This window comes from Mustela nigripes, chromosome 5 (genome assembly GCF_022355385.1).
Source record: "Mustela nigripes isolate SB6536 chromosome 5, MUSNIG.SB6536, whole genome shotgun sequence".
NCBI lineage: Eukaryota > Metazoa > Chordata > Mammalia > Carnivora > Mustelidae > Mustela > Mustela nigripes.
In genome coordinates, this window is record NC_081561.1 from 23101151 (window position 1) to 23123860 (window position 22710).

Sequence of the window (22710 nt, forward strand, 5' to 3'; positions counted from 1 at the left end):
AAATGGTTGGAATAATAGGCCGCTCACAGGGCTTTGTGAATGTTTGGTGTGGTGACATGGCTCAAGAATTGAAAACAGGTCCTGGCACAAAGTAAACAGAACTGTAGGATGACTTTTATTCTTCTACTCATCCGAGTACTCATATAATTGCTTATAGGGAAAGATACAACAGTGACTCCCTGTCTGCTGAAGCTCCCTGAAGGGGAAGACTTTGGTTTTTGGTTGTCTTTTTAAGGAGTTATTTATTCATTTTAGGGGGGAGGAGCAGAGAGAGGAGAACAGGCAGACTCTCCAGCAGACTCCCCACTGAGTGTGGAGCCTGAAGTGGGGCTCGATCCCAGGACCCTGAAATCATGACCAGAGCCATAAGCAAGACACAGATGCTTAACCGACTAAGCCACCCAGGTGCCCCTGTTTTTTTTGTTTTTTAAATTTAATTCTCAGCACCTAGATTGAGACTTCTACTTAATGAACGGCCATGGGATGTGATGACACCACAGTGCCTGGATGGAAGAGCCGGACACTGTCGCCAGCCGTCTGCTGGTGTGTTTGCTCACGGCACGGCGTACAGCTGGGGTTCGACACCGCCTGTTTCCTCGGTTCTAGAACAATCCCACACTCTTAAAAAATGGAGATGTGATTCACATTCACAATTTACACCCTTTCAAGCATGTAACTCGGTGGTTTCTCGTGTGTTCAGACGCCATCATCACGACCTTGTTCTGGATCATCTTTATCGCTGTGCCGGCTGCAGTCCATCCCGTTGCTCCTCCGTCGAGTTCCAGCCAACTCTGCTCGCTCTCTCGCTCGCTCTCTGTGCATTTGTCTGGTCTGGTCATCTTGTGGGAATGCGATCACATGATACATGGTCTTTTATGTCCTGTGCCTTCTGTCAGCCTCACAGCTTTGCGGTGCATCCGTGGGGCAGCCTGTGGCAGCATTTTATTCCTTTCAGGTTGAATGAGACCCCACTGGAAGGAGAGATCCGACTGTGTACTCATCATCTGATGGGCATTTCGACTATTTCCAGTTTTTGGTTGTTATGAATTAATGATACTAAATGTCTCATTTCACTTTGGCTTTTGCAAGGTTCTCATCAAGTGTGAGCACATAAAGCTGCTCTCTCTTCCTCCATTTCCCTCTGGTACCCCGCCCAAGAGCCTCCAAGGTTAAACCACCAAACCAAAATTTAACCAGTCCCCCAAACAGCTTACATGGTCCTTGCTCTTAGGTGCGTTTGCGTTATAACAATGCTTCCAGAGGGCTCAAGTGCTAGATGTGGGCCCAGGTCAATCCACCCCTGGTAGTAGGATCTTTGGATAAGACTTCTGGACTGTCCCTTGGAGCAGGAGGCCTGAAACTCAGCAGTGTTGAGCAGAAGTGGACACTGTTTTCCGACTCGAGAAAGCATTTGGCCGTTCCCTTGGCCTTGCAGAGACATATGATCTCAGAGAGCAAGTCGGCCTCCTCCTGCTCATTGGGAGTTTGAACAGCTGCCCGAGAAAGGATGACAGTTGGGAGACTCAGCTTGGTAAGAGCTCTGGGAAGCAAATAGGAGGCGCCCTGGAAAGCAAGATGTCCCCATCACCTTGCAACGTAGTAAGCATCCCCTCGGCTGGGTCCTAGATGATTACAGCAACAACAACATCTCAACAGACAGAAGAATAAAGATTTCCCACTTATCTGGGTGCAGGGTTTGGGGTGGGTAACAAGCATAGAAAATGAACCTACATATGACATTCAGTTTGTTTCAATGGCTACAGGTTTCCGAAGGTCTGAGATTTACAGAAACACCAGCTCTCACCGCCGTAGTTGTGTGTGGTGTTAGCCTTTCACATCTGGTGATACAGAATTAACGTACTAACTTTTGTTGCTTCATATGCGAAAACATGGAAAGAACTCAAGGCTTGGGGAGGGCGGGTCATACATTTCTAGGTGGTATCTAAGTTACACCTCCTGACGAGTGTGCCGCCGAAGCCGTCTTCAGTTAGCGAGGCTCATGCGTGAGAAATGACTCTGAGACCTAAGGATGAGAGCTGGGCTGGAGATGCAAACACCCCGCCCTTCCCTTGCTTAGCTAATGCCTTAGAAAAGCTAAGTGCTGGGCGCCTGGGTGGCTCAGTGGGTTAAGCCGCTGCCTTCAGCTCAGGTCCTGATCTCAGGGTCCTGGGATCGAGTCCTGCATGAGGGCTCTCTGCTCAGCGGGGAGCCTGCTTCCTCCTCTCTCTCTCTGCCTGCCTCTCTGCCTACTTTAAAAAAAAAAAAAAAAGCTAAGCCCTTCTCAGAGTTCAACATTTGACCTTTCCCAGGACAAGAAGGGGCCAAGTTTAATTTTCTTGACCTGATCTGAGGATTGACATGAGTTATTTTTTTATTTTTTAAGACTTAAAAAAATAAAGTCTTCTTTATTTCTGCTGCAGGGGGAGCAGCAGAGGGAGAGGGAGGAGCCGAGCAGGAGCCCGACACGAGGCTTGATCCCCAGATCCTGAGATCATGACCTGAGCCAAGGACAGATGCTTGATCGACTGAGCCACCCATGAGTTAGTTTTGAGAACAATTATTCAGATTGTCAAGGGCTCCCCAAAGACCAAGGCTGCTGCCTGTACGGGGCCCCCGTGTGTTTGAATTACAGATGCTTGTTACCCCTGGATGGTATGGAGTTAAAGCCACAGACGAGGTCTACTCCCTCTTCCCTGGCAATGTGCAGCTATAGCTTTTAAAATCACAAATATTCTTGTTCTCTGAGTCAGTAGCATGATGACTTAGCCCCAGACCACTCCTAAAATGTGCGTGCATGTATGCTCACTGTGGCATTTTTCAGAGTTGGAAATTCGACCAATGCCCATCAGTATGGAACGAGAAAATAAATTATGGAGTATCCCTGAGACGCACAGTCCTCCGTCAAACCAGACGAAGGGGATTAACATGTTCTAATAAGGAAAATCACCGCGATATAGTACATTTAAGTTACACAACAGAACAGTGTGACCTCATTTAAGAAACAATCAATCATATATGTGAGCAGATACATAGGAAAAAATGAGAAGGAACATACGCCAAATTATTAACAGTTCCTGGACCTATGGATGTTCAAATATTTACAGTATATTTTTGTAGTTTATATAGTATTACATATAATAATACATATATATAATTATATATTGTTAATAGGCAGTAGAAAGTTATTTTGATAAAAAAACAGATGGCAAAATATGCATAGTAAATGATGGAAAATGAAACCAGCTTCTGGCTTGCTGTCCATGATTTGGGGCTTTACCTTTTCCCTGAAATGCTCGTTTCTGGAGGCTGCGGCCAGGTAAAGCATCACAGCCCGGCTCACTTGGCCGTTGTCCCCCGTGAGCAGCAGAGCCAAAGTCCTGAGTACTTCCTGCTGGGCGGGGAGACTGCTGGGCGCAAGGTCACGTATGGCCTGGAGCAGCTTCTCATCGCTCAGCGATTGCAGAGTCTGAATCAAGGAAACTAGCAAGTGAAAAGAAAGCAGAACTTTCTAGTTCCATCCATGTCATTGCAGTAAGTCAATCAGAGAAAGACAATCATTACACGATCTCACTCACATGGGGAATTTGAGAAATGAAACAGAGGATCATAGGGGAAGGGAGGGGACAAGAAGATGGAATCAGAGAGGGAGACAAATTAGAGAGACTCTTATTTGATCACAGGAAACAAACTGAGGGTTGCTGGAGGGGCGGGGGTGAATGGGGTAACAGGGCGGGGGATGGGCAGGAAGGAAGGCACGCCATGGGATGAGCACTGGGTGTTACACGCCACTGATGAATCACTGAATTCTCCCTCTGAAACTAATAATACGCTGTGTGTTAATTAATTGAATTTAAATATATATATATTTTTTTTTTTTAAAAGAAAGCAGAGTTCATCATCTGACCATAGGGTAACAAACTCACTAAACATATAAATACGACTCAGGTATATATACGATCAAAGGCTCAAGTATGAAAAATGAGCCCATAACAAAGGTGATGTTTCCAAATAGTGAGAAATTATTATTTTCACTCATGAGTGAACATTTTCACTAATATTTGAACTATTACATCACTCAAATAACTATATGAAGGCAAACAGCAAACCATACGAGGGTATGAAGGTGGACCTCCGTCTCGTATGGCCAGACTGAAATAATGGGCAGATGAATAGTCCAACGTAAAAATAGAGAGCAAAGAAAATACAAGCACACACTTTGTCCAGTCTTCCTGATGATAGCAAACGCTGCTGTTCCTCTTCTAGTCTTACCCGTATAGCAAGGCCCTCACCCCGAGTGACCTCAGCTATCCGTTCTCTCTGTCAGCACTTGGGCAGAGAGGCAGCCAACTAGGAGAAATCCAGTCGGTTGGTTGGAATATGGAGAAGGCATGATAAAAATCTAAAATTCTGAGTCCTGTGTGGACACGCTGACCACGTTCCAGGACTGAGGAATATATTCCAATCCCTGACGAGGAATCCAGCATGGGTCTCAATTAGCCACACAAACATTAGGGTGAGAGCATGTCTCATCAGTGCAGATGGGAAAATATAACCTAATATCCATGTTTCATCGGTAGAATGGCATCCTCTCTACTGTGGACAAGAGTGAATTTTGGAGATTTTTTTTCTTTTAATTTCCTTTTTCCTGCTGGGGATGTTTTGGTCATTTTACTGCTTTATAAATAAATACCCAAGCAGGAGGTCTCGAGACAGTAGTATGTATAACAACCAAACAATGGAAAACGATCTTACTGTTCAACAATCGTCAACCATATTAGTATGCTTCCAAAGGCAGGGGTGCTACAAAACTTAAAGAAGTTTCAAAGAATAACATGAGATAGAACATCAAAAAAACCCTAGGTTAGGGGTGCCTGGGTGGCTCAGTCAGTTAGGTGGCTGTCTTCAGTTCAGGTCATGATCTGGGGGTCCTAGGATCGAGCCCTGGATCCAGCTCCCTGCTCAGTGGAGAGCCTGCTTCCCCCTCTCCCTCTGCCTGCCGCTCTGCCTACTTGTGATTTCTCTCTCTCTCAAATAAATAAATAGATAATCTTAAAAAAAAAAAACAAAACAAAACTACCCTAGGATATACTACTCTATCAGAAATCATCACAATTTGGAAATTTACCCAGAAAACTGCTTTAGTAAGACCACGGCAAACTGAGAATGAAGAAATGACAACTATCCCAAGGTGAGAGCCTCTGGTCTCGGCCTCCGCTCTCCTTCCAGAGCTCCGGACCAGCGTCTGCGGGTGGCGAGGGCTACGCAGGCTCTCCCATGTTCCGGCTGGTGTGGCCGCAGGTAGAGGAGGATGTGAGGCTTCTCCCTGGGACGAAACCTCAGGGGCAGACATGTCCGTGCAGGGTTTGATGTTCCAGAGAGAAGAGCTAAGCCCGGTGCTGTGCCAGCCCATCCGATCCTAAAGAGCGTACCTCCTTCCCACCCCTTTTCCCCAGCGCTGTCAGGCCTCAGTGGGTTTACAGAGCATGGACGTGGGAACCAGAATACCAGCCCCTCACGTCCTGACTCCACTCCTAAAGGAGTTTTCCCTCCGTGCAGGTGCTTATTTTATTTCTAATACTTGAAGCCCCACACTGCTAGGCTGGTGGCCGTTCGTCTGACTCCTTGGATCCCCAGCTGGAGATTCAGTTTCCATCGTCTGTCCTTTCCTTATCAACGTGCCACTCTATCTGTTTCTTCTTTTTTAAGATTTTATTGATTTGAGAGAGAGAATGAATAGGGTGGAGGAGCAGAGGCAGAGAGAGAGAGAGACGGACAGACAGACAGACAGACAGACTCCCCGCTGAGCAGGGAGTCCAATGTGCGACTTGATCCCAGGACCCTGGGATCATGACCTGAGCCGAAGGCAGAGGCTTAACCGACTCGAGCCACCCAGGCACAACCCCCATTGCCTTCTTGTGAATCTCGCTTCTGCTTATAATATAAAAGCACCACCCAAAAGGGCAACCTGAAATAGTCCCCACTGTAGGCTTGATCCCACAAATGGCGAATACAGTACATTACTGAAGAAAAGAAATGACATCGGTAAGTCATTTAACAGTTTCTCCATCAACATTACACCCCTGCTGGGTGACTGAGACGCTCTGAGTAAAGCCCCGCTTCTTTGACGCTCTGAGTAAACCCCCGCTTCTTTGCCAAGAGGCTCACTAATGTTAAGGGTCCAAAAGTCACTGAAAAGGCAGATCTGAACCCAGCTGTGGACTTGGGGGAAATGAAAAGGCTCCCCTCACTAAACACTACACCTAAAAAGCCCAGAGTGGACTCCAAAGGGAGCCAGTGCACAGTGTGACAAAGAACGCGTCCCACCTTGCTTGGCCAGCTGGTTCAAGTGAGTCTCGAGGTCGCTCACACCGTGGCTGGTAAAATAACCGTAATACTGGAAAACGGTGACGACTTCCAAAGGGAGGCTGGAGGGGAGTAGTGGCTCAGCCCGGTCCAGGATCTGGGACACCAGGGTTCGGAACACTGTTTGGAAGGGAAAGATGGAAAGCAGCTTTGAAGAGACATGACCGTTCATTCATGTTTTACTGCGGTACGTGGCAGAGAGAAGTCTGGGAACTGAGCTGGTCCTCAGCATGCCGCTCGGTGAGTTTCGCATTGATGTGTACACACACCTGTCACCGCCATTAGGGACGAGGTGCAGAACTCGCCTGGCTCCCCATAAGGTAAGCTTGTGCCCCTTCCCACCGTAGGTTACTAATAATCTGACTTCCATCCACATGAATTAGCCTCGCCTGTTTTTGAGCATCATGTAAATGGAATGATCTAGTAGGTGCTTTTTGTATCTGGCTCCTTTTACTCAACAAAATATCTGTAAGATTCATCTACACGTTGCTTAGAGCAGTAATTGGTTCTTTTTAAAAACTGCTGTGTAATCTCCTACTGTGGGAATCTGTTACTGTTGATATAAGCACAATACATAGAGACGATACTATGCATATGCACATCTACATACATACATATAAACCCACAAAATACACTCATTTTCTTGCGGGTGGGCATTTGAATTGTTTCTGATTTTCGGCTTTTGTAAATAAAGCTGCTACAAACTTTCCTAGGCCTGTCTTTTTTGTGAGTATAAGCAGGTACTTTCCTTGATATATTTAGGAGCGGAATTGCTGGGTCATAGGGGTAGGGGTACATCTAGCTTTAGTGGAAATCGCCCAACAGCTTTTCCCAAGTGGTTATTTCCCGTGGCACTCTCAGACTGGGGGCATTTTAATGAAAAAAGCCTACAACCACCTAAACAGCAATATAGGAAACACAGAGCTTTTAAAAGTCACTGCTGATATTCTGAAAGACTGTCCAAGTCTTTCTTTTCTTAGACGGTACTGAGCGGATGCTGCTTTCTCTGCAGAGTCAGTCACTGTCCCCGGGGAGGGACCCGCTGGTGCTCGCTCACAGGTCAAATGGCAGAGGTGCTGCCCCCCGATGGCCGCCCCTTACCTGAGTCTGCAAGCCCGGGGTGCTCTCTGTTGATGGTTCTGGCAAAGCTGGCTTCCAGCTGCTTTATAACTCGGTCGGCCGAGCTGTGGTAGACACCGGCTGGGCTGCAGCACTTGGTCCAGAAGGACAGCAAGGACAGCTTTTTGTGAAATTCTGGGATGGCTGGAAGAGAGAGCAACCCCGACCCCACGTTGCACATTTTGAAAGAGGCAGGTGAAGAGATGTACCTGTGTGGGGGCGGGGCAGGCACCAGGACCCCCTTTTCTCTCTCTTTTAAAAAAAAAAATTTTTTTTTTTTAAAGTAGGCTCCACACCCAGTGTGGGGCTTGAACTCACGACCCCAAGATCCAGAGTCTCGGGCTCCACCAATGGCCAGGCCATCCAGCCGGGGGCGTCCCCTGTGGTGTTGAATCGGAACTTACAAGATCTCTCTGTACTTGGCAGATTTTCCAAAGGACCCAGAAGCTATGACCCCTCCAGCCTGGGCAACGGAGGACATGCAGCCAAAGCAAAACTGTTTGCTTTCAGTGAGAGAAAACACAGCAGCTCTACTCTGGAAGATGTTCTCACTGTGTCCTCTCTGGTAACTTGGCAGCAAAACATGGGGGTAGGCTCAGAGAACGAAACCTGGGGGGGGTTTTCTGAAGGCGCTGAACAGAGCTGGCGGGGGCTGGAGGAGTCTGAGCGGGGCCGGGGGCCTCTCCCACTGAACTCAGGAAGAGTATCACGCCAGGCAGACCAGGGTCAGCATCTCCCTGGTGTGTGGTTGTGATGGCCTGGGAGCGCCTGAGAGCAGGGAAGACACGAGTCACTCACACCCGGAGTGTCTGGTCCCTCTTTCTGCCTCTCAGCCATCTGCCCGGGTCCCCTTTCTCTGGCAGAGAAAGTCTGTGAGATGGCAAAGTCGGTGGATGCTGGTGCTGTTTATGGACTAGTGTCTGATGTCCGGGGCTGGCCGGCCCTCTAGGAAACACAGTGTCTGCTGGTTGGACTCCGAGGTGTTCAGGAGACCACACCGGGGAGGGGACAGTCCTCTATTTTATGGCCCGAGCATGCGCTCCTGCAGTCCGGAGGCAGCAGGGACGAGATGTGGCCGGCGAGCACAGGCACGGAGGTGGGACATGCACGCACTTACCTTCGATGACGGAACTGATGCTCCCTATGTTCTCATCGCTGACTGCTGACAGCTTCTCCACCACCTGGATTTGCCTAGAAAGCTTCTCTAAGAGACTGCTCGCCACGAATGGGGTTTTGCTTGAGAAGACAATTTGCTGAGGAGACAAACAGAACCAGGGGGTCAGTTCCTCTGCTGTCAGTGGAGGTTTCCTGGCCCAACCGCCTCCTTCCTAACTCAGCGGTCAGGCAAACTCAACCCGTGCGGTGTTTGAGTTCCGGCTTGAGAACGTTCCTCATTCCAGGCCGATGACAAGAGCTGATGAAATCACACATGTTTTTGTTGCTTTATAACCTTTTTTCCGTGCCTGCATAGATTCTGGAATGTTCTCAATAACAGAGCTGCAAGGTTCTGATAAAGTTGCCTTAGCTTTTTATGTATCGTAAATCTTGTAAATCCTCTTTGAGATCATGAAGGCATATTTAGGCTGCTTATCTCTGTGCTAACAGAAAGAAAGATTTATTTCACAAGTAGTAATTTTTCACAGCATGGATTGAGTTCCTTGTTTTCAAGCTGAACATGAAGAACATGTTGTATAATAATCATGATTATAATCAAGGCTATCTCGTTCTAATTAATGAGTGCTTTTTATGTATCTGGCACTGGTCTGAGTCCATGTATTAGCTTGTGTGATTTCCTACAGCCACCCTGTGAGGTGGGTACTGTTGATAGTGCATTTTAAGCATTTATTTATTTAGTGCCCAAGCACATAGAGGGCAGAGGAAGGAGGAGAAAGAATATCCCAAGCTGAGTGCAGAGCCCGACGCGGGGCTCAATCTCATGACTCAGAGATCACGACTTGAGCCCAAACCAGGAGTTGGATCCTTAACCCACAGAGTCACCCAGGTGTCCCTTGGTATTCCATTTTACTGCTGAGGAAACTGAGGCCAGAGAGATCAGCTAATGTGCCCAAGACCAAATACATAGCAAGTGACTGCACCTACGTGCAGGTCACAAGAGCAAAGCGCATGAGAGAGGACCGAAGTCAGTGGCTGCCTGGATGTTCTCGTACTTTCTGTGTCCCTTGGAGACCTGTCTCAGTCATGTGGTGGGCATGGAGGCAGGATGCATCCTGTACTAAATCCCCTAGAACACACAAACAGGATTCTCAAATTCAGAAGTCTCGTGAAACAGTTTTGTACTGATGCCTTTCCTGTAAGTAAATACAGGAGAAATGAACTGATTTGGGGCATGATTATAACTATTATGATTCTTATGGAATGCCCATTTTTATCTCTTTGCAATTACATGCCAAATGCAGGCATTCACTCACCGATTCAGCAGCAGATGGGAGTTAGAAATTAAGTTTCTAATCCTTACTTTATTCCACATCTTTTATATCTACCTCTTTTGTTTTCCTGGCACTGATGTCCCCCCACCGAAGAGCTGACGTGTGATAACCATGGCCTGAGTCTGCACAAGAACACGGCACCGCACAGTCCGCTGATTGCTTTTCGAGAGAAAACATCCATTCATTTACGGCAGACAATTCTCCTACATTTCACAGAAAAATGACTTTCCCTCTAAAAGGCAAATGGATCCTTGGCTCAAGCCAGAATCCGGCTCAGCAGGGAGGAAGGATGGTGAAAACTGTCTCATTCAAGGGCTTGGGGAATCGAAAATAGCTAGAAGTAAATCACAGTCCTTGCCCATTTTGGTCTGGAAAAAAAAACTAAAGAAAGCACCTCCTGCCAGGCTGCCGGTAAATGGCTTGCAGGAAACAGCTCACCAACTCGGCAGTCAACGGAAGAGATCAACGGGGATGGTGGCCAACTTAGTGACAAGAGTCCTCACTGCCAACCAGTTTCCCACAGCGTCTGAGGTGACTCTGTGGCTCTTGATTCGGGGAGGAGAAGCATGTGCTACACTGCCTCAGTATATTACGGAAGAAGCACACTAACCCAGTTCTGGTCCCTCTGCGGCCCCTTCCTCCTGTCCCTGCCTCTATCTTGCAGTGGGTCCCCTGCTCTTAGGAGCAGGGCTCCTCCTTTTAGGTCCCTTCCTGCCGACCTTGACATATGCTCTCGTGTTCTTCTCCTGTCCCCCGCACGTGCAAGCAGGCTGGAGCACCACAGGCCACCAGGCCACCGAGGTGCGTTTAAATAGATGCTCAGGAGAAAATGCTTTGTCAAGACAGCGACAGCACTTCCTGCAACCGAAGAATTCCCAAATCTGTGCTCCACTACTGTAAAACCTTGACCGGTAGACAGCCCGAAATGAAAAGAGAATTAAGGCCCACGGTGCCCCAGAATGAGAGCTAACTGGTAATGATAATGCCCTGTGAAAGTGTTCTTTCTCGTCGCTGGTAAGTCTTTATTCCAGATCTGGAAAGCTGGGGTTATATGCTGCGGCAATTTGCCTTTAGCTGTCCGGGGGGTAGAAAGCCGAGTCAGGACACAAGTACACACCAAAGGACGCTCAGTAACTCTCACTTTCAAAGTCCATTCATTTGTAGCTGGCAGAACACAAAAATTTTTCCTTAGTCACATGACTCTTCTCTTTTATCAAATGATTTGACATCAAGAACTAACCTAGGACCTCTTAAAGTGTGGAGAGCTAAGGGGGTGCCTGGGTGGCTCACTCAGTTAAGGTCTGTCTTCGGCTCAGGTCATGATCTCCGGGTCCTGGGATCGAGCCCCACATCGGGCTCTCTGCTCAGCAGGGAGCCTGCTTCTCCCTCTCCCTCTGCCGCTCCCCCTGCTCTTTCTCCATCTCTCAAATAAATAAAATCTTAAAAAAAGAATAACGTGTGGAGAGCTGGGTTTTATGATAAAAAAACCCAGGGCTCAGGGAGGATGGCCATGCCCATGAGAATGTTTGAGTTGCCCCAACTCAAAGGAAGACGGTTCTCTTATTCCTGAATTTTCGTTTCTCTGGCGTAACTGAAAAAGGAAGCCCACCTTGGTGCGTCCACTGGGCTCTGAGGCACGCGGTCAGCAGTCCTACCTGAACGAGCTGGGTGCAGTACTGAAGGTGCCTGACGATGGTGATGTCCAGGCTTTCATTCCCCGTGGTCAGCGGCAGAGGGCTTCCTGCCACACTAGTCCCAACCCCTGTGTCCTCTGTCAGTGCTTCGCTAAGGTGCCCCCTGGCTTCAGGATGTGTGGCTCTGTAGGTCCTGGAGCAGGAAGGGGAGCGAGATGTTAGTTTCTTTTGACATGGAAACCCCGGGTCACCTCAACAAAACTCAAGAAAGGCCCCCTCTGGCACCCATTGAACGGGAGGCTTTTGCTAAGCCCACCTCGAAAAGCCGAGCTACCTTTCCAAAGCTGCTTCTTGGTTCAGCCTGGTCAGCCCATGTGCCTTGTTAAAAGATCGAGCAAACAGATTGCTCCCAGAGTTCTCTGGTTGTTGCCCCAGCACAATGAGCCCTTTGTAAAGCCAGCACACCAAGGAGTCTTTGAGACGGGCTCTCGTTTTTGTGCTTGTTATACTTGCTTGCTCTGTGGATGGGAAATTGCCAGATTTTCTGGGATTAAACTGTCCTCTGTATGGAGGTCGCCCCAAGAGCAAGACCATTAAGAAGTAAAGTCAAGGCTTTTTCTTGGCCTCAGATCAATTGCTCCTTGAAGAAAAGGAGAAAGTTGCCAGCAGGAGACATGACGTTTTGCCCCAGACAAAGGCCACAAGGGGGCATCTGAATCTTCCCAGGCGGGGCTGGGGTTCTGCCTCTCATGCCTGGTTTCAGCCTCGCCGTGGAGCTGTCTCAAGTTGTATCGTGATGGGCACTTAGACTTACAAATAAAATCTGTTGCCTCTATTATCTAATTTTGTTCTGAAAATTAATCTGTGTGGGAAAGAGGGAGTAGCTGTCTCATTTCACACATGGGAGGGCTGACTGGCACAGATATTCACCACCGTGTCCTGTTACACAGCCGGCGGCAACCGGGCAGCTAGTGGTTTCTGGGTTTGCAAAACCCCCTGCCCAGCATCTGGGATTTAGAAAAATCATGCACCTGAGCTTAGAGGCCTTGAACATTTTCCTCCAATTAACTTTCACCTCCAAGGGGAAAGCACTCTGCTTGTGTCCCGGCCATCAGCACATATTTAAAACACACACACACACACACACACACACACACACACACACACAATTTCCACAATTTCACCTAATCCCGCTGATGACATAAAGTCAATCAGTTTAGACAATTTAATATCAGTGGTCTACAAAATGTACAAAACCCGTGATGGTTTTGTTGTTGAAATGATTCTGACCGCAGCAAAAATGGAAGTTTAGACTGAGGTCTGACTTTGACCTACCATGTAACAGCTTAAGCTAATGAGTAGACGGATTTTTGGTTTAGAAGCACTTCACAAGTTCAGTCAGGCTAGAAAAATCTCAGCACAGAAAGTAGGAATATAACAGCAGCCTTCCAGTCATTGAATAAATTTTGTTGGCCAGGCCCTTGGCTTGCTCAATGGATAAATCTGTTTCTCACTTTTTTGTTTCCTGATTTTGAAAGAACGACCCCTCCAGGGATAAGAAAGCCCTCAAAAATGTTATTATAACATCACCTAGGGAGGTTTGTGAAGATGAGACAGTGGAGTTCCTCATAGCTGGAAAACCTGTTTGCATAACACCTCAGCGGTAAAGATGGTGGGAATCCACGCATTCCTCTGGGGAAGTATGTGTGTGCATCTTTTCTCCCCCGGCAGTTAATGAAGGTGGGTAGGCTCGACTGTGTTTGCTTTGCTTCCGCTGAAGTCAGAAGTCACAGAATGGACCCCAGACTCTAGCTCCAAACACAAGTTCTGGCTGTCCAAGAAAACACGATTTCACCTTCATCGCCCCCTCCCGCTCACCCCTGCCTGTCCGAGAAGATGCAATCAGGTCTCAGCCACCAGTCGGTCATCCCTCGTGCTAAGGGAAATATGTGCCGGGGCTGAAACCTGGCTTTGATATGTGCACCAATAATCTTGATCTGGAACTACTTTGTCAAAGGGAGCAAGAGATAAAGGGGTGGGAAAAGGCAGAGACTGATATAATGAAGACATTAGAAATAGGACCCAGATGGAGGAGAACCCAGTACAAAAGGGTCATCCAGTAGGACTCCTCCGGAAACACAGCATATCTAGTTAATGTGGAATTAATTACACTGGGGTCAGGTAGCAGGCCCCGAACCGTCCGGGACATACGTGTATACACACAAACACGTCCCTTTCGTTTATGAGGAAGAAAAGCGATTCAGTTGTCCTTGAACAGCACAAAAGAGGTGAATGATACAAAACATCGTCCTGGAGAGTAAAAGGGAGCTGAAAGTCAATGGCCATTCCTGGGGGAAGTTCTCTCCTCCTAGGAGGGGCCTGGGGGGCGACGGACAGTGACAGAGAACCACTCTCCAGACCTTAGAGGTGCCAGCACACACGAACTTTACACTTACCTATTTTTCTCGGTCTCGGTGTCCGAAAATACCGAGTCCGCGCCTCCGCCAACATTACAAACCTCATCCCCGTCCTCCTCCTCGTCAAAATCAGAGGTGTTCAGGAAATCAAAGCTTTCTAAAGCACTTTCGACTGTAAGACTTAAACTGGAAGACCGGCTGCGGCTTCCGGCCGGCTTGCACTGCAAAGGCAGAAGGCATCAGGGAGAAGATCAACATAGCCAGAGGCAGAAAACACCACACACAGCATTCAACTTGAGATGCGACACTTTCTGGGTTTTTTTTTTTTTTCAAGCTTTTATTTTTTGTTGTGGTTGGCGTAAAAAAAAAAAAAATGCATTTAAACTCTTCATATTTAAAAAAAAAAAAAGTACAACGATAGATTAAAATGACACAGCATCTGGGATTTGTTCCAGAATCATCTGGCGAGAAAGAAGCAGCAAGAAGAACAGAAAAAACAAGACCGGCTCTGAGCTGACACCGTGGAAGCGGGAGATGAGCACACTGGGGCGCTTTCTAGGATTCCTTCTGTTTCTGCCTGGTTTTATAATGGGAAGTTGAGGGACTGTGATAGCCCAGAGAGCCCTGGGAGACAGAACTGCTCTAGCCCTCCCTCTGCCTGGAGCTGAACCCCAAAGGAAACACAACCAGCAGACGAGTCTGAAGAGCCATGGCGTCAAGGCCAAATATAACCGATCCGTAACATGACACGGCCATGTCTGCGCGGTCCCGAGACAGAAGCTGGCTGCCCAAGGAACCCATTCTGGGGCTGGAGGATTCTGTATCGCCAAACACAGACAGAAGCAGGACAAACAGAATAAGGCCAGTTGCTATGGGCACAGAGACGGAAAGACATCGTCCCAAAGTATTCAAGAGGACGGACGCTGGGGTGGATTGAAGAGGACCGGTCCTGCAAGGCACAAGAACCAAAGGCCTCCTTCCAGTGAGGTGGCTCTCCTTGCTGACTTCGTAACACAAGGCAGGCAGCGCCTTGCAGGGGTCTGTCTCTGAGACTCAAGATGGCACAAAAGCACAGGGGAAACCGTCTTTCGGTCTTTAAATCAGAGTTGTTTCATTCACCCTCATTGATCTCCGTCCCCGAGGCTGCATCACTTAGTCTCTGATCCTCAAGAGGCTTAGCATCCTAGGAACGTGAAGGGGGAAAAAGAGAAAGCTTTGTCTAGCGGATGCTTCGATTCTGGCTGGATCCACAGCCACTTGCCCCAGGTCTAAACTCAAATGCTGTTTTCCATCTCAGAGAGAGAGAGAGAGAGGGAGAGAGAGGGTGCCAGTCCAGATGCAACTTACTTCTAGGTTCTTCTTTCTTAACCAGCTATCTGCCCAACTTAACCTCACCCACTACGGATGCATTTAAACATTGATCCTAACAAAGGGATGGCCCAACACTTAAGGATTTTCAAGGCAGGATCATTTTGGAACAACAGCAGATGGAGATAATACTCTGGAAGGAAATCTGTGACCCCCAGGCTGTTATGACTCACAGACGGCTTGCTCAAGGTTCGCTGGCAGACGCCGCTATCTTAGTCAGCTAGATGCCTGCAGATGGGAGCTGCTCTCCCCACTCGCTTCTCTAAGGCTTCTGCTGGAGGTGGGGGGTCAGTTGTGTCTTTAAATTTCACACCTTTTGCCCACTAAGCGAAGCTGGTCAACTCTGCAGACCAGGGTCTATTGAGGTGGCAGAAGATGTTTTCACTGGAGTGTTAGACAAGCAGCCTCCATGCAGGAGTCCTGTCTGGGGCTTCGGAGAAGTGTTTTCCAGAAAGCAGAGGCAGAGCGCCCTGGCCTGCTTCTTGGTCTGTCCTGAGTGCTGGAGGACCTGGAGAGTCAGGGCAGGAAGTCTCACCTGCCCTGGGGACAAGCCCCCTCCGAGGTCGTGAGCACCATCGAGAGGGATAAGACAGTCCGAAAAGCCTTGGAAATGTGCTCCCACGTGCCACTGAGAAGACCACGCTTTACAGACACTCGCACAAGGGGATGAGACGGCCTTCTGTGGGCGGAATCTCAGCCAGCCCCCTGCACCGCCCCTTCTCCAGTCTGGTCTGGTTGATAGGTCAGGTCCCCAAAGAACTGCTCTTTTGTGGAAAAAGGAGTCAGTTCGCCTTCCGTATAGCAAGGCCAGAGTGGCAAAGCTGAGAGCACAGGAGGTGGCCGTGGGATTTGGGACAAAACTCAGGTTCTGTCTTCCTGGGCAGTGTTTTAGAAAGTCTATGCCCGGTGGCAACACAGACATTCTGGTGCGACAACAGCAGCCTCCTTCCTGGGGCCTCCTGCCTGAGGGGATCATCCCTCTCGCTCTCCTCTGCCACCCGCTCTACCCTGAGCTGTCTGAGCAGGGGTGAGGCTGAGAGAGAGCGAGCTCTGGTGGTGGTGGCGGGGGCGGGGGGGGTCCCTGGTTTCTAGAGCACAGGAGATGATGACTTGCAAGTCCCGACTCACTGGTTGGGACCAGACCAGACTGGAGAAGGGGCGGTGCAGGGGGAGGTGGGGTGCAGGGGAAGGCAGGGCGAGGGGTGCAGGGAGAGGAGGGGTGAGGGGCGTGGGGGTGGGAGAGGGGAGGTGCGGGCCCGTGGCTCCCACATCACAGTTGCCTCACTCTTGACTTCAGTCAGAAAGGGACTCTCTCCGGTAGCATCTCAGGGAGATTATGATCCCAAAGTGCCTCCAGCTCCCTTCTGGGACTGCGGTGACTAACCCCGGGGCTGGAGGGGTTCAGACCTTCCGCATGCTGGAGACTGAACTCCTAACCAACTCGGGGGAAACTCATCTGTGTGAGGGAAATAAAAACGAACACGCACTCCTGGTGTTTCAAAGTCGGGGCCATTCAGATGACGACCGTCCCTCAGTTCTGTGATGCAGGGGGATAAAACACCAAGACACACTACTTCCGAGAGAAAGCTGGCTTCAGACGCCTCTCTCCGCACCTAATCTGATTTCCCTAAAATGGTACTTACTTTTAGGATGTCATCCAAGTGCATGACTTCTTGGTTCAGGTCCTGAAACTCTTTGTACTGCTCCTTGTGAGGCTCCAAGGCAAGGAAAAGCCCGCTAAATGCATCCTCTAGGCTTCCATCCAGGAAGGAGCGACAGCCTTCGGATTCTCCACTGACGGAGCCCTCCAGGGCCAGCCTCTCCGTGGCCCCCGGCACCTCCGCCGAGGTCAGCCTCTTGACCAGCTGCTTCGTGATGTTTCCTTCAAACGTGTCCAGCTCCACAGGCTTGAGCTCGGAGGCCTCATCAGACTCCTGTAAGAGGGCCTCTGCCACGTCCTTCTCCAGGAACAGGGGGGTCCCGGGCCCGTCTGTGTCCTCCTCCACATGTGGCTGTGGCTCTTGGCCTTCTCTGGAGGAGTTTCTAGAAGATGCTGAGCTGGAGTCACCCGAGCCCTCGTTCCGGGAGGCCAGGCTGCTGTGGTTCCGCTCTGCAGGGGTGATGGTAATTTCTGGGTTTGCTGAGCCTGCGGTGGACAGAGGGCCGGCTGCGTGGGGGGTGTGGGCACAGTCCCCGTTGGGCAGGTCACTGAAGCTGAGAGACAGGGGCGTTTTCTCCTCAGCTGCCTTTCCGTGGTCAAAGACGTCATCAGGTAGATTAGACTGTGGATAAAAGGCATCTTGTTATTATTTTAAATACAAGCGATATGCTGGGTGGGATTTCTTTCCAGACAAGATGCCAGGCAATTAAAATACACAACCAGCGCTTTCATAATCCTAACATGTTAGCTGTTGATTCGGTCTGTGCGCGTGTGTGTGTGAGGCGAAAGAAAAGCCTTTACAAACCATTTCTGGTGTTGAGTCTCAGTGAAAGTTCATTATTCTATTCCTAGGTTCAACAGTTTTCACAAGAAAAGATTGGGGGGAGGGGAGGGAACAGAGCCTATTTCCTAAAATCCAGAATCTCACAGTATTTGGCAGCCAAGGTTATGAACACTACAATTTTATTTTTTGGCATTTATCTTAAAAGACGTTCCAACACTCATGCTAGTTCACTCAAAAGATGTGATGCTTTGTTCTGCTTCAGTTCTCATAAATTATTTTAAAAGACCCTCTACCCACAACTCCCAAGCCCTTGAAAATGTTCTATTAATTTAGTCACCGTGCCACAAATAACCGAAGACCAGAAACATAGTTGCAAAGCCTCCGTAAATATGGGAGAAAAAGATGAATAAACTTAAAGCTCTCCCAGAGCCGCATCTAGAAATACAACGTCCTCTTGTCAAGCCGACCCAGGCTGGGTCAAGTACACTCTGTGATTCATGAAGCAGAACTCGGAAGGGAGAGAGGTTACAAATACCCAGGTAATCAAGATCATTTGTTTATGCAGGCATCAAAATGATTTCCAAGTCATCGCTCCCTACGCTGTGGCCTGTGCCGTGTCTCAGGGCCAAGAGCTGCTCTGTGGGAAAAGTTTTCTAGTGATTGGAGATCAGCTCCTTGGAAATGGATCATTTCTCTTGGGCTCTGGACTGATCTTTTAGGTAAATGATTAAGTACCAAGTGCATGTCTATTTGAATTCTGTGGGAAGTAAGGAAAAATCACAATAATGCTGGGAATAAGCCCAGGAAACAAAAATGTTCCTGGTAGTGAAATGGAGTAGACAGAAAGACAAAAGCTCCCTGTCCTCCCCGGCAGTCCTCCTGGTCCCCCCAGCACTGCTGGACTGGGGACCCCCAGTTAGTTAGTTCAACCCTAACTTTACATTCTCATCTGGCTGGAGGGCAATTCATTTTAACCACGGGGATGAGTGAAGGGACGTGTCCTTGGGACACTCAGGTAACCTCTGTAGGCTCAGGGTCGTCTCTAGAGAATGCTTTCTTCTGTGACCACCCCCCACCCCCGAAGGGTGCTGCTCAGAGTTCTGGGGGGCGGGCCTGAGAGTGGAAGTTCTAGAAACTTCTCAGTAGCTGTTGAGGACCAGGTGGGGCTCCAAGGGCCCCAGAGATTGTTTAGTTCGGTGCCCTCTGTCTGCTCCCCGCACCCTCCACCTCGGGGGGAGAGACAGGGGGAACTTCTGGAGCATCTCCCATTAGCTCTGGGCCCTCTAGGTGGTCCTGCCCATCTCATCTCGTCTTCAAAGCACAGCCCTGGCCACCCGGGGTGCGGGGAGGCTCGGTGAAGGCAGGGGGACCGCTCAGTCGGGCTCTTATTCAAATCCCAAAGTCCTCGCCAGCCATTTACCTAAACCCGACGTGCACCTGTGTGAGTGGCCAGCGTCAGGAGTCAGACTGAGCTGCGACGCTCTGGCCAAGGGGACTTCCGGGGCGCCAAGGGGACCTGCCCACGAATGGGCACACGACAGGACAAGGGAGTGAGCTCTAACGAGACGTGGCATCGCGAGGCAGGACCCCGACACGGGGATGGCTGCCAACCGGGAAACAGGTGGTCCTGGAGCTCAGCCCCGCAGGATGGGGAGGTTTAGGCGAGCAGGAGGAAGTGTCTTCCAGAGGAGCAGTGGCTGTGCACCGACGGGAGCTCAAGAAGGGGGAGGTGCAGCTGGAGGGTGCTTGGGGCTCTGGGGGCTGCAGTAGGGGACCAAGAACGGGCAAAGGCAGGCGAGGCAAGCTTGCTGAAGGCCGGACAGGTACAGCCGCTCTGAGGGCTCTGCCTTTATCCAAAAGGCTCCAAGAAGCCGTGGAGGTTTTTCAAAACTCGCTCTCCTTTAAATTATGCTATTAAAACCCCTACCAACTCCCTCCAGAACTTACAGTACGTGAGCGTGAACATATACATTATATCGATAGCTGTGTATACAACAGCATCTGCTATATGTCCATTTTTGGCCCATGTGTTCATGCACTTCTTCCTTCTAGAATGTTCCTATTTGCCTTGGAAACTCCACTAGGTTAGCCTGGCCCTTCTCATCTGTGTCTTGTAATTCACCGAATTAGAAGCAATGATTATCATCGTTCACTAGAAAACTTTTTAGTCCTTTCCTTTCTGGACGTTCAAAGACTACTCTTATTTTTCCCCATAGGTAACTTTTCTATGTCTGTCAAGAGCAGACCCTTCCACGTCCGTATGTTCATGTGTGATTTCTCTTGGGACAGGACGCATGACACAGGAACTGTAGGTCCCCCGCTGTATTCCTGACTACAAATGAAAGAGCTTCTTTTACTAATGCAGAGAAAAATTAACCCACACGACCACAAACTAAGGCGAAGACCATCTTTAAATAAAAGTAGCTCTAGGAAAGTGGGTGCGAAGGCTTCTGACTCCCTCGCACGCCAGGTCTAAAACTGAGACTGTCCCCAGCGATAAGCTCGCTTAATCTGGGAACAGACACCTTCTCCGATGGTGGGGGGGTAACTGCATTTTTCAAAGACGATGATCTTGTTACCATGGATATCTTCGCCACCGCGGAGAAAATCACGGCACAAAAGCAGGGCTCAGGGACGAGAGGGCCACGCCGGGTCTGTGACAGAGGTGCATGCAGGAACACGCTTCGCGCCCCAGGAACAGGACAGCTGTGACCACTGCCCCGCAAGCGAGACAGAGGAGAGAAGAGACACACGGAAGCAAACGCGCCCCGAGCCCCCGAGGCGAGCACTGCACGGCGGGCAGGCCACCCACACTCACGGAAAACTCTAGCTCGGCCTTGGGTCTCAGCCTGAGGGAGGGCAGGTCGCTGAAAGAGCGGCTGCGGTGCAGCTTGGCAAAGAAAGTGTCCTGCAAGGCACTCAAGACAGACAGCCGCCGCGGCTTGGCCGCCGAGGGATGCAGCCACCTCTTCGGAAGTCAAAGCGAGACAGCGGAGTTAGCGGAGTTAGCGGGAGACAACGGGCACCGTGTTTCGTGAGCATTCTAGCAAGCATTTCTGATGACCGCAAGGAGACCCTTACTGACACCCGTTACGTAAAAGGCTGACCTCAGAGACTCTCCGGGAAAGTCTGCACATTATCAAAGCCCTGGGGGGCGGGGGAGGCTGGGGAGAGGGCAGACAGGAGGTGGTGTTTGCCTGCGTGCAAATGGCCCAGGGCCTCTTGGAATGTGCTTTTCTTAGCCGCTGCTTGATTAGGGGGAGCTCTGAGATGAGCATTGCTAGGAGTTATCGAGAACCCGTGACACCAGACGTCAGGTGTTTCCCATCCTGGGGTTTCACATCCTCCTCCAGAAGCCACAGGGAACTTACGAAAAAGGAGTGATCCTTCAGAGTGGGGGTCTCCGGGGTGCCCTGGCTGTACATGGACATCCTCCTCTGGAGGGCTGCCGCTTTGTTCCCAGCACCTGAGGACGCCGTCATGTCCTCCACGTCGAATGGGCTGCAACACAAGGAGTCCCGTGAACGTGTGCCCATTCCAGCCCCCTGAGCCAGACTGTGGGCTGAGAAGGCTCCTCGTTACGCCAAAGTCAGTGCAAACCAGCGGGTGCAGGGGAACTGAAAACAAGCCGCGATAACAGAAAGTGGAGCAGAGCACGACACCCAGACCCACGCAAGGGACCACAGATCAGCATCGTAGCTCTAAGGGCGACTTATCTAGGAGAATCTGTTTCTCCGTTCATGTTAGAAATGCAAACATATTAATGCTTGCCCAACACATGACGTTGAAGTCTATAAAATGTCTCTGACTTTGCAGGAACAGACGCGTTAACAGTACAAGAGAGCAACAGATCACTGTTCTAAAGAAAACACAGACCCCCTCTCGTCTCAGCGGACACAGAGACTCCTGCTTGATGGGAGGAGGACAGTCTGTCCTGCCCGATGTGACAACATTTACCATCGTGCGTCTGGTCCATCCAGCAAGAACGACTTTGCATTCCATAGATCAGTGACATGAACTACAAGGAGGGAAGGCTGGGCGGAACACGGAACGCGCGGGAGAGTGTTCCAGGGACAAGACGGCAGGGGGTCTGCTGCTTCTGTGGTTCGCCCCCATGTTGGAAAGGGGACCCTGAACACCCGCACTCAGCAGGTCATGCTTACGTGGTAATCCACCAGGGGCGTTGTAGCAAACTTTGAGAGCAACCCGTGTTTAAATAACACATGACCTTTCTCGTGAGGCGACCTCAGAAAACCACCTTTAAGTTCGCTGCTCTGACAAGAGGTATCTCTTGCCCTTTGGAAATGTTCTGTTGCGGGAGAGCATGAAGGATATTGAGAAGTTTCCCTGAGCAGCATATGGGGTAGAGCTGAAGTGGGACAGGCAGCGAAAACCCTATAGTGAGAATTGGGATCTTTCTGAGGGTGAAATATCTCCTCCTGGACAGTTATTTTCCTCCCAAATTAGCTTACTTGAGACAAGCAGTAGAAGTAGAAGAGAACAGTGGTGAGACAGAGGCTTCTCTGACTTATGGAGACGACGGTGCACAACTGTCACATGGCAAGCCAGGGGACAGATCCCTGTCCCCTCCGAGGTTCTGACACGGGTCTCGGTTGGACCCAAGTCTCCTTCTGCGACGAGCTCCCTGGGGACTCTGACTGTCCAAGGGCCACCCTTGGAACAGCCTGACCCTGAGGCGTGTATTTCTAACAGGACCCCACGGAAAAGGGCCACTTACTACCAAGTGATCTCCAGGCTCAGTTTGATGGTGCCGAGGTCATTGATGTCAACGGCCACCACCTGAGGTCGGGCGGCAAACAGCTCTTTGGTCTCACACGTCACGCTGCCGACCAGGAGGTGCGTGGCGAGCCCTTTGAGTTCTGTGACCTGGTGGGAGAAGGAGTGGGAAGGCCTTACA

General features: G+C 49.8%; 1 protein-coding gene across 7 annotated transcripts in view; it reads right to left on the reverse strand.

The window, feature by feature from the left end:
• The window catches only part of RIPOR2 (RHO family interacting cell polarization regulator 2), a 275758-nt gene that overhangs the window by 8792 nt on the left and 244256 nt on the right, over nt 1-22710 (reverse strand). For 5 of the 7 annotated variants that reach the window (XM_059399570.1, XM_059399569.1, XM_059399567.1 and 2 more), the window contains 9 exons: nt 22531-22679; nt 21164-21293; nt 16992-17630; nt 14020-14201; nt 11585-11756; nt 8600-8735; nt 7465-7626; nt 6325-6483; nt 3278-3480 (listed from right to left, as the gene is read on the reverse strand). In XM_059399570.1, the coding sequence (XP_059255553.1) occupies nt 3278-3480; nt 6325-6483; nt 7465-7626; nt 8600-8735; nt 11585-11756; nt 14020-14201; nt 16992-17630; nt 21164-21293; nt 22531-22679 (1932 nt within the window). The other 2 variants (XM_059399573.1, XM_059399572.1) reach the window with 2 other exon arrangements.